General features: G+C 70.2%; 2 protein-coding genes across 3 annotated transcripts; one reads left to right on the top strand and one right to left on the bottom strand.

Moving 5' to 3' along the window:
- Positions 1–933: 933 nt before the first annotated feature.
- Positions 934–5,343, bottom strand: C1QTNF1 (C1q and tumor necrosis factor related protein 1). 2 transcript variants are annotated; one of them, XM_019542250.1, is made up of 5 exons: positions 5,016–5,341; positions 3,020–3,121; positions 2,505–2,655; positions 2,216–2,337; positions 934–2,004 (listed from the first exon to the last, which is right to left on the bottom strand). In XM_019542250.1, exons 3-5 carry the CDS (start codon positions 2,642–2,644, stop codon positions 1,454–1,456), a joined length of 813 nt encoding a protein of 270 aa, XP_019397795.1. In that variant the 5' UTR covers positions 2,645–2,655; positions 3,020–3,121; positions 5,016–5,341; the 3' UTR covers positions 934–1,453. The 2 variants fall into 2 exon arrangements, with proteins under 2 accessions (XP_019397795.1, XP_019397796.1); XM_019542251.1 differs by lacking the exon at positions 3,020–3,121 and having other exon boundaries at positions 5,016–5,343.
- A 467-nt stretch (positions 5,344–5,810) lies between these two features.
- CANT1 (calcium activated nucleotidase 1) lies at positions 5,811–8,488 on the top strand. Its single transcript, XM_019542249.1, has 4 exons — positions 5,811–5,957; positions 6,518–7,162; positions 7,353–7,556; positions 7,940–8,488. The coding sequence occupies exons 2-4, from the start codon at positions 6,526–6,528 to the stop codon at positions 8,308–8,310; spliced, it is 1,212 nt and encodes a 403-aa protein (XP_019397794.1). The 5' UTR covers positions 5,811–5,957; positions 6,518–6,525; the 3' UTR covers positions 8,311–8,488.
- Positions 8,489–10,028: the final 1,540 nt, after the last annotated feature.

Here is a 10,028-nt window from a genome sequence, read left to right as displayed (position 1 = left end):
TAGGGGACGTGGGCAAGGCCGGGCCGGGAGTCGGTGGCAGAGCGATCCCGGCCTGGCGACCCCGGGGGGCGGGGGGCGTGAAGCTGCAGCTGTGCCTGGGGGCCTGGCTCGGGGTCGGGGGGCTGGGCAAACGGGCCAGCTGGGCTGCAGGGCAGTGGGAGCAGCTTGGGCACCATGCCGGGCACGTGGGCGCTGAGGAGGTGCTCGGGTTGTCTTGGCTCCTGGCTGGTGCGGAGCCCAGAGCACACACGATTCCCCTACCCACCCCCGGGAGATGGGGTGCTTGGCCCCCTACCCCATGCACCCCCCTCTTCTGCAGCTAGGGTTGGAGTACGGGTTGGAGCCGGGGCAGTGCCGCGGTGCCTCCGGAAGCCGCTGGCCACGCCTGCGCCAGCCTGGATCAGGGGCCGGGGAGGCTGCTTGGGCCGGACTGTTTCTCTTGGCCCGGGCAGGCCCACGGGGTGAGCTCATCACGGCACTGCTCCAGCGCACCTCTCCCCGCGCGGTCCTTGGAAGGGCTCTTCTCGCTGCCTGGCTGACCCGGCCTCCCTGCCTGCCAACAGCCCGCCCGAGGCCGCAGCGCCGGCCAGGGCACGGCGTCCTCGCGCCGACCCGGGCAGGGCAGGGTGCTCACGGGGCTGAGAAACTCCTTGGACTCCAAGGTTTCAGGTGCTGGAATCACCGGGCAAGGGCAGCACGTGCCCTGCCCCGCTGCGTCTGCCCCAGACGGGCCCTCGGGGAGGCTGGGGGGCTACGTGGGTCTCCCAGCGTCTCCCGGGCTGCGGCAGGACTGGGCTGGTGTCCTGTCCGGGGAGACGCCCTGCCTGGAAACCCCAGCCCATGGGGCATGCACGGAGCTGGGGCCTGGCAGGAAAGCCCCGGTGTGGGCAGGCGTTGCCCCGGATCTGTCAGGGCCACGAGCACGATGGAAGGAAGGAGCCTGCAGCCACTCGCAGCTGAACCGGGGGTTTAATGTGAGGGCAGAGCCGTGGGGGCCGTACACTGCCCTGCCCCTGCTCTGCTCTTCTGCCAACTAAAATCGCAGCCTGGCCCGCGACCGCAGAAGGGCTGATGGGGGGAGGCTGCTGCAGCTGGGGCTGCCACCCAGGAGCCCCTCGGGGACTGCCCAGAACCGGGGCCTGCGGCCAGGCCTCCCTGCATGGTGCCCTGCGAGATCTTCCTGGCCCGTGCCTGGGCACGGACCTCTCCGCTGCTGTTCCCCTTCACGCCTGTCCCAAACCCAGCAGCCGCAGCAGCCCTGGTCTCACTAATCCGCCTGATCGCAGGTTTCCTGGGGAAAGCGGGGACACAGGTGCCTGCACAGCCCGTGGCAGGGCCGTGGCGTCATCGAGGGGGAAGAGCTCGCCTTAATGCTGGCAGCATAGGATCCGACCCCGGTCGGGGATGCAGGCAAGGAGCAGGGGCGCAGGAAGGGGGCAGGGGTGGCAGGCACTCAGGGGTCCCCGCTGTACTTGACCAGGTGCCCGCTGAAGGTGACGTAGGTGTCGAAGTCGTCGCTGAAGATGGCGTTGTCCCGCTCGCCCTTGAAGAGCCGCACCCAGACCTCGTCCTGCTCCCGCAGCTCCAGCATGATGCTCTGGCTCTGCATGATGCTGCGGTCGCTGGCCTGGGCGTACAGGACCACGGCCTCCTCCGCGTTGTGCATGAGGTGCAGGTAGGTCTCCTTCTGGTTCCAGGTGTGCACGTGCAGGCTGAAGTAGTAGACCCCGGGCACGTAGCAGTAGAACTTGCCCGTGAACATGTTGAAGTGGCCGTAGAGGTTGACGAACTCGGTGTCAAAGATCAGCGTCTGGTAGTAGGCGTTGCTGTGCAGCGGCTTCCTGCGGCCCACCGAGAAGGCAGCGTAGTGGCTCTTGCACCGCTCCCCCGTGGCCCCCACGCTGCCCTTCTGGCCCTTGGCCCCCACGTGGCCCCGGTGGCCTGTTGTGCCCGGCTTGCCGAACTTCCCCTGGAGGCCGCGCTCGCCTCGGTCCCCTTTCTCCCCTGGGGGGGGAAGAGAAGCGTCGTGGCTGAGGGGTAGGGGGAAGCGACAGCAAACCCGTCCCCTGCAGCAGGGGCGCCCGCCTCTGGCACTGCAAGCAGGTAGCACGCAGCCCGGGGTGGTGGCACCTGCCAGGCCAGGGGTGCTGCCAGGCTGACCATCCTCCCCACCCAGAGCGCCCGCCTGGCCCACAAGCCCCCAGGGGCCTCTTACCCTTCAGGATGGTCATGTTGATCTGGGCCACGGGCTGGTAGTGCTGGGGAGCCTGCTCGGGGGCGTCGCAGCAGCGCACGCACTGGGGCTGCCGGCTGTACCGCTCCTGGTCCCACTTGGTCCTGCCAGGGAGCAGAGCAGCACCGGCGCAATGTGGGGACCCACAGCGCAGGGGGCCCCTCCCCGAGCCTCCCCCAGCCCCGGGGCCAGCTGGTGTCATGGGTTCCCTTCAGCTCGCACAGCCCAGCGGCCGCTCTCTGGGGCAGGGGCCCACCGGGCACCCCCTTACCTGGCTGAGTGCGGCTGGGGCACGGTCCGGCCCTTGGCAGGGTCCCTCTGGGGGCGCCGGCTGGGGGGTGGCTGGCCGAGCGCGGGGGCGGGCCGCGGCAGGCAGCACAGCAGCAGGAGGCCGAGAGCCCACGGCCCCATCCCGCAGGGCCCTGCAAGGCACGAGGCGATGGCAAGGGCTGAGCTGGTTCCTTGGTGGAGCTGCATGGCGCTGGGCTCCCGTTGCCTGCCCCAGGGCCCCCTCGCCGGGCTGGGGGGACAGTGCATGTAACCCCCCCAGTGCAGGGCCTGGTGCACGGGGCTGGGTGCGGCTGCTCTGAACGTTCCCGGGCGCGCGGCCAGGGCTGTCGGCCGGCCCAAGCACAGCTGCTCCAGCCAGGGCACGGGCCAGGAGCCGGCTCATGCTGGAAGGGGTGCAAGGACAGGATAGATACAGTACAGGGGTGCCCGGGGGGTGGAAGTCTTGCGCTGCCCTGGGCAGGAGGGGGCATCCCTGGCAGAGGCCCCGGCCGTTACCTGGAGGTGCTGGCGCTGACCAGCTCGGTGCTGGAGCAGGTCCCACAGCGCTCGTTCGCTCACTCCCTCCCCCAGCTGACTGCCATCGGCTGCCGGCTCAGCCTGCGGGTGCAAGAGCAGCCAGCTCGTGACGCAGCTCCTGGGGCACGTGGCAGGGCCAGGTGCAGACCTCCCAGCAGCCACTGGTCCCTGCACCGTTGCTCACCTGGACACAGCCCCGCCTGGCCCAGGGCTGGAGGCACCAGCATCAGTGCCTGCAGCCATGCAGAGCTGGTCCAAGGCCCGCCAGGCAGCTTTCAGCGCGGTACCAGGGAGCCTGTGCAGGGCGACCTGGGCAGAGGCGCAGGTCTGTACCCATGGTGTGGCTGAGCAGGGCCCCCTCCGGCTGCCAGCGCCCAGCAGGCACCTGCCCTGTCTCCCTGTCGGGGCTGGCTGGGAGGAACCAGCCTGCTCCTTCCAGGCCAGAACGTGCCAAGGGCAATATTTGCACCCTCCTGTTGGCTTCCAGGGCTCGTTCCATCTCAGCCCAGGGACGGCTGCACCTCAGGTCGAGGAAATCAAGCCGGAGACAGACGGCAGGCACGGAGAAGCAGGCTGAGCGGGTTCCAGGCCGACGTCCTCCGGGGCCAGAGCCCTGCCCGAGGTGCCTGCGCTGCAGCCATGAGCTGCTCCGGACAATGACCCCAACCCCGCACCAGGCCTGGGGCTAGTACAAGCCCTGCCGGGCCCTGAGGGCTGTGCCCCCGCGTGCTGCAGAGCCGGGGCTGATCGAGAGGGACAAGCACCCTTGGCTTGCTCTGGGCCATCCAGGCGCAGGCGGGTGCGCAAGCCCAGCGAGTTCCCAGGGGCCGTGCACCTGCGCTCCCAGACCTGAGCCGGATGCAGCGAGGGAGCTGAGATGGGCGCCCTGCAGCTCTGCCAGGCGGGTGGGAGCAGGGCCAGGGCCAGGCACAGCCCCCAAGAGCCAAGGCCGCTGCAGATGCCTCTGCTCCACTCTCAGATCCCGGGATGCCTGGCTCGTGAGTCATGGTAATTGCAGGGAGGGGCGGAAGGAGAGTCCAGCCTCAGCTGCTCCTCGGCGGGATCCCGGCCCCTGCCTTCTCCCCTCCCGAGCTGCTTGGCCCAGCAGGTGCCCTCCCCGGCGTCCGCAGCCGTGAGGGGAGCCCAGGCACCAGGGTGATGCCCATGCTGCCCCGGGCTGCGTGCTGGGGTGGGAGCGCTGGGCTGTGCACACGCGTGTGCAAGCGTGCATGCACCCACAAGCCCCTGGCATCGCGGTAAGGCCTGTAGGGGGTCACACAACAGCCGGGCCGGGAGGCTCCCAGGGCAGCCGGCCCTTCCTGCGGTGCCTGAGACCGGCCCAGCGGGCTGCAAGGCCCCGGCCAGGAAATTCCCACGGAGCCGAGGCAGCTCCTTTCCCAGGACGCTGAGGGGCCGGCGGAGGAGGTGCGTTTGCACGCAGCTACCCTGCCCACACGGCCCCGGGCACGGAGGCATTTGCACGTGCGTGTGCTCCCGCTCGGGGGCTTTTGTTTTTTCCGGTCTGGGCTGGCCATGCTCCAGCAGCACACAAGGACGTTTCAGTCTGGCAGCTGCTCTGGCCAGCTTGGGGAGGGGCAGAATGGGGCAGCCTCCCTTCGCTCCCTGGGGCAGCGGGGGGATGCCAGCGCCCTGACCCCCCCGGGGCGAGGATGTGACAGTGCAGCACAGAGCCAGGCCCACGCAGCCGCTCCCACCCATGGCACTGCCCGGTCCCCAGCAGCCACGGGACCACGCGGCCCTGCCCGCTGCACCGGGTGACGATATGGCCACTCCGAGCGCACGCCCGCTGGGTTCTGGGTGCGGATGGCGTGCGGCAGGTGAGCAGGGGCGAGCACGACTGCGGCAGAGGCTCGGTTCCCACTCCCTGGTGGTGCCCACGGCCAGGCAGCCTCCGCCCCGTACCGCCTTGCTGCGGGGACCAGAGCAGCCATGCACGGAGCCCCCTGCCCCATACCTCTGCACCCGGTCGGACACCCGCTCCCTGGTTGCACTCTCCTGCTTCGGCTCCCCTCTAGAGCATCCTCTGCGGACGGGGCCCAGGCCTGGCCCCCGCCCCGTGCTCGCCTGCGCTTGCCCCGAGCGGGAGCACGCTCTGCACGAGGCGGAGAGGAGAGGGAAGAAAAAGGCCGAGCGCAGAGTCCTCCGCAGCCAGATGTGAGCCCAGGCGTGGCGGCGTCCCCCGCAGCCCCGCGCTGGGAAGTGGCTCCAGATGTCGGGCGCGGAGCCAAGGGGGAGGGAGCAGTGTCTGGCCGGCTGCGAGGCGCTGGGGCTGGGCACGGGGGAAGGCCCGTGGCGCTGGGGGAGCAGGCTGCGTCCCTGCCCCCTGGGCAGCCTCGCCCCGGTGTCACCCCTGCCCCAGGGCTGCTCCCTGCTGCTGCCCTCCGCGCCTCTCGCTTGCCTGGGGCAGGTCGGTGCAGGGCGACCCCCAAGGGGGGCTGGGCCCTGGGAGCAGGAGGGGTCAACCCAGGCCACTGCCTGCCCCTGCCGCCTCCAGGGGGCGCACACCTCAGCGGGCCCAGCCCACAAGGCATGCTGGGAATTGTAGTCCCTAGCACAAAGTGTGCAGGGAGTTGTAGTGCTGGGCGCAAGGCATTGTGGGGATTGTAGTTTTCTCGCCGCGCGCGGTGTGCTGGGAACTGTAGTCCCATGCGCGAAGCATCTTGGGCGAGGTAGTCCCAGGCACAGGGCGTGCTGGGAGCTGTAGTTCTGGGCGCGAAGCATGCTGGGAGGTGTAGTTGCCGGCGCGGGACGTGCTGGGAGCTGTATTTCCCAGTCGAAACACGTTGGGTGGTGTAGCTCCCACGCGCGGGGCGTGCTGGGAGCTGTGGTTCTCGGCGCGCGGCATGCCGGGAGCGGTAGTTCCGGGGCGGAGCCGGGGCGCCCCGCGGAGGAGCCGGTGAGCGCTGCGCTGCGGGCCCGGGCGCGCGGGGTCGGGGGAGAGCCCGGGGGTGCCCCCTCCGCCCCCCGTACCGGGCCCGGCCCTCACGAGCACGGGGCAGGGGCCGGGGCCCCAGCGCAGGGGCGTGGGGGGGCAGTGCAGGCCTCCGGCTGTGGGCTGGCACGAGCAGTGCCCGGCCCCATGTGGGTGTGCCAGGCTGGGGCGTCTGCGCTCTGTAGCCCCCCCCTCCCCCAGCTCCATCAGCGCCTCAGGGAGCCAGCCCTGCCCCAGCGCTGGGGCTGCCTGCCCCTGCTGTGCCCCGGCCTCCCGCCTGCTCCCAGGGGCGCCTGCCACGTCTGTGTGGCGGGGGCTGAGCCGTGACGCCGACACCTTTGACCCGCTGGCACTTTTCCTGCCAGCACCGCCCGCATCCTGCTCGGGGCGGGGCTGCTGCACCTGCCGCACCTTATACCCAGGCCAGGAGCAGGGACGTCCATGCGTCCCCAGCATCGCCACGTCGCGGTGGAGGGGAGGGGGAGCCCCCGCCTAATCACGCTCTTCTCCCCACCCTGTGCCAGGTCCTCCAATGCCCACGCCGCCCTGCCAGCACCGGGAATGGAGTGAGCCCATGAGCCCGCTGCGCATCAGCGTGGGAGGCCTCCCCGTCCTCGCCTCCATGACCAAGGGCGCCGACCCACGGTTCCGCCCGCGCTGGCGCGCCATCGTGCTGTCCTCGGCTGGTGTGGGCCTGGTGTTGCTGCTGCTGTGCCTGCACCGGCCCCCCCCGGCCCGGCTGGCCCCTGGCGGCACGCGCGGCTGGCGGGGCGGCGCACGGGCCTCACGGGGCAGCTACAACGACACCTACCCGCTGTCCCCACCGCAGCGCAACGCCGAGGGCGTACGCTATCGCGTCGGCATCATTGCCGACCTGGACACACAGTCGCGGGGCGTGCGGGACCACACCTGGTTCAGCTACCTGAAGAAGGGCTACCTGGTGCTGTCAGCCAGTGGGGACCACGTGGCCGTGGAGTGGGACGCCGAGGACTGTGTGCTGGAGTCGCACCTGGCCGAGAAGGGCCGCGGCATGGAGCTCTCCGACCTGGTCGTCTTCAATGGCAAGCTGTACACTGTGGACGACCGCACCGGCGTGGTCTACCAGGTCGAGGGCACCAAGGTGGTGCCCTGGGTGATCCTCTCGGATGGGGATGGCACCGTGGGCAAAGGTGAGCCCACTCTGGCACTAGGACCCCTTGTCTCCTGGCCTTGCCCTTGGGTGGGAGGGCTGGGGGAGCCCGGCATGGGGGGCGGCCGGGGATGCCTGCTCAGCCGTGGGCTCTGTGGAGAGATCGGTGGTCACGGGCCCCTGGCATGCCCGGTGCAGGCTGACGCCAACCCTGGGTCTGTGTGCGGCAGGCTTCAAAGCGGAGTGGCTGGCAGTGAAAGACGAGCACCTGTACGTGGGCGGCCTGGGCAAGGAGTGGACCACAACCACTGGGGAGGTGGTGAACGAGAACCCAGAGTGGGTGAAGGTGGTCGGCTACAAGGGGGACGTGGACCACGAGAACTGGGTCTCCAACTACAATGCACTGCGGGCAGCCGTGGGCATCAGGCCCCCAGGTGAGAGGGGGCACAACTGCCCCGGGTGCTGGCAGGGAGGGGTGGGGGGCACTGTGCCATTGAGTCCACGTGCCCTGGTGTGGGGCAATGCTTCTGAGCTGCAGGGGCTCATGGAGCATGAGCGGAGCCCGTGGGTTGGGACAAGAGGCCTCGCTCTGCTGCTCCCGGGCTGGGCAGCATCGGGCGGGTGCATGAGCCTGCGGGCACAGAACAGGAGAGCCGTGATGTACTCCGTGACAGCCAGGGCTGGCCATCCAGACCTGCCAATGCCCCGTTGTCTGTGGCAGGGGCAGACGTGGCCCATGGGCCACTCCTGACACCCAGTCCTGTGCCCAGCCTCCCCTCCCGGCTGTGGCAGGTGATGTGGCTCTGCCCCTCCCCAGGTTACCTGATCCACGAGTCAGCCTCTTGGAGCGACACGCTGCAGCGCTGGTTCTTCCTGCCACGCCGAGCCAGCCACGAGCACTACGACGAGAAGGAGGACGAGCACCGTGGCACCAACCTGCTGCTCAGCGCCACGCAGGACTTCGGGGACGTGGCCCTGCGGCGCATCGGCGATGTGGTGCCCACCCATGGCTTCTCCGCCTTCAAGTTCATCCCCGACACCGACGACCAGATCATCGTGGCTCTCAAGTCGGAGGAGGACCAGGGCAAGGTGGCCACCTACATCCTGGCCTTCACGCTGGACGGGCGCCTGCTCCTGCCGGAGACTCACGTTGGGGACGTGAAATACGAGGGCATCGAGTTTATATAGCAGGGACTTGCAACGGGACACGGGGCTGGGGCCGGAGCTCTGCTCTTGGGCTCGGCAGGTCTAAGCCACTGGAGAGGCGCCGGGCCAGCTCCCGGCACGCGGCTGGCCGGTGGCCCCAGGCTGGACCCGGGCGCCGCCTGGCAGAGGTTGGCACATCGGGTAAAAGAGCCTGGCTGCAGTCGTGTGGCTCGCATGTGTCTCGGCGCTGACGCCTGGTGGCGAGGGACGGGCACTGCAGACTGCCACGTGCTGCCCTGCTCCGTGGAGCAGGTTTGGGGGCCTCTCGTGGTCCCCCGGGGAGGCGCGGGGGGGTCCCCTTTCCTGCCCGGCTGCGCTGCCCCTGGCTCCAAGCCCCGAGCTCTGGAGGGCGAGTGCCCCGGAGGCCCCTGCTTGCCGTGGCCCACGGGGTGGGGAAGCAGTCCTGAAGGTAGGTGCCCGTAGGTGAAGGCAGGCTGGCGTGAGCTTCGAGTGCTTGCCCGGCTTGGATGGGAGCATCCCTCCAGGGCAGCTCCTCCCCTGCCCCTGCCCCTGCCGCGCCACGTGCAGGCAGCCCTCCTGGGAGGGAGGCGAGGGCTCTCCCTAATCGCTCTGCCAGAGACCGCCCTGGGCTGGCCGGCCTGGCTGGATCCCAGCCTGGGCCCCACGAAGAACGGGGGTAGCATTTGCCTTTGGCTGCTGGGATCCTTCAGCCTTTCTTCCCACCGTGCCAGAGCTGCACCCACTCGAGATGCTGCAAGCTCACTGCCCCCCTCCGCAAGGGGCAGGGACAAGGCAGGCTCTGGGCCTGGGACTGAAGCCCTGGGGCCATGCTTCTGGGTGACGGGCGCCCTGGACTGTCCCTGTGGGCCGTGGCGCACTGGTGCATGGCTGTGGCTCACGTCTCGCTGCTGGGGGCTTGGCAGGCTGCGTGGACTGTCCCGTGCGGAGCCGGGAGACCCCAGGTGCAGGCGAGGGGCTGAGCAACCCCCCTTGGGTGCCCACGCAGGGGGAGCGCTGCCTGGCGTCTCTTCCAAGCAGCAGGAGGGTACCCCGGCCTGAACGGGACCAGAGGTGGGTACCAGGTGGCTGGGTTGGTCCCCGGGTCACAGAGATGCTCTCTCCCTCGGGAAAACCGGCTTCGTGGCGGTGGTGGCACAGGAGCGCCATGTCCGTGCCAGGGCTCTGGGCTCTGGCAGGCGCACAGCCCCTCTCCCATGGGATGGCTGTGCCCCGCCGTGGAGGTAAGTGGGCCCAGGGAGGGGCCGTGCTCCCAGAACCCAGGTGTCCTGGGGTCCGGGCCCCATGCCCTCCTATCATGGTGTTGGGCCAGGCAAGAAGGGGCCTGGGGAAAGCCAGCGCGGCAGGAGGCTCCCCAGGAGATGGGCAAGACCCAGGGGTGCGTGAGCCCTGGGCAGCACTTGGCCCCCACCCGCTCTGTCCCTGCCCAGTCCTGGGCGGTCCCCCTGGGAGTGATTCAGTGGCATGTGGGGCCCTTCCCGGCCTCCCACAGGATGCCTACGTGCCCGCTGCGCCCCAGCCGCCATGCCCTGGGTCCCAGCTGGAGCATCCTGCCCCCCCGCCGGGCAGGAGCGGGGCAGAGCCCCCTGCCCAGGGCTGGTGGCTGCGGGCGCTGCCCCCGCTGCTGTGCGATGCCAGGCCAAGTGCTGCGAAGGGGCGGGGGGCTGGCCCCCCCGAGCCCGGGGCTGCGGGTGCGGCTGGGGGAGGTGCGGGGCCCCGCC

Source organism: Crocodylus porosus, unplaced genomic scaffold, assembly GCF_001723895.1.
Source record: "Crocodylus porosus isolate Cpor-Errol unplaced genomic scaffold, CroPor_comp1, whole genome shotgun sequence".
Taxonomy (NCBI): domain Eukaryota; kingdom Metazoa; phylum Chordata; order Crocodylia; family Crocodylidae; genus Crocodylus; species Crocodylus porosus.
Note: the sequence above shows the minus strand (reverse complement) of the source record. Positions and strands in the feature narration are given on the sequence as shown.

Excerpts from the sequence above, each read along its gene's own strand:
- C1QTNF1 (XM_019542251.1), bottom strand. The coding sequence starts at position 2,644 with ATGGGGCCGTGGGCTCTCGGCCTCCTGCTGCTGTGCTGCCTGCCGCGG. Across the intron at positions 2,338-2,504 it reads CCCCAGCCGCACTCAGCCAG|GACCAAGTGGGACCAGGAGC; the intron begins GTAAGGGGGTGC and ends GCTCCCTGGCAG. Across the intron at positions 2,005-2,215 it reads CAACATGACCATCCTGAAGG|GGGAGAAAGGGGACCGAGGC; the intron begins GTAAGAGGCCCC and ends TTCCCCCCCCAG.
- CANT1 (XM_019542249.1), top strand. The coding sequence starts at position 6,526 with ATGCCCACGCCGCCCTGCCAGCACCGGGAATGGAGTGAGCCCATGAGC. Across the intron at positions 7,163-7,352 it reads GGATGGCACCGTGGGCAAAG|GCTTCAAAGCGGAGTGGCTG; the intron begins GTGAGCCCACTC and ends TGTGTGCGGCAG. Across the intron at positions 7,557-7,939 it reads CGTGGGCATCAGGCCCCCAG|GTTACCTGATCCACGAGTCA; the intron begins GTGAGAGGGGGC and ends GCCCCTCCCCAG.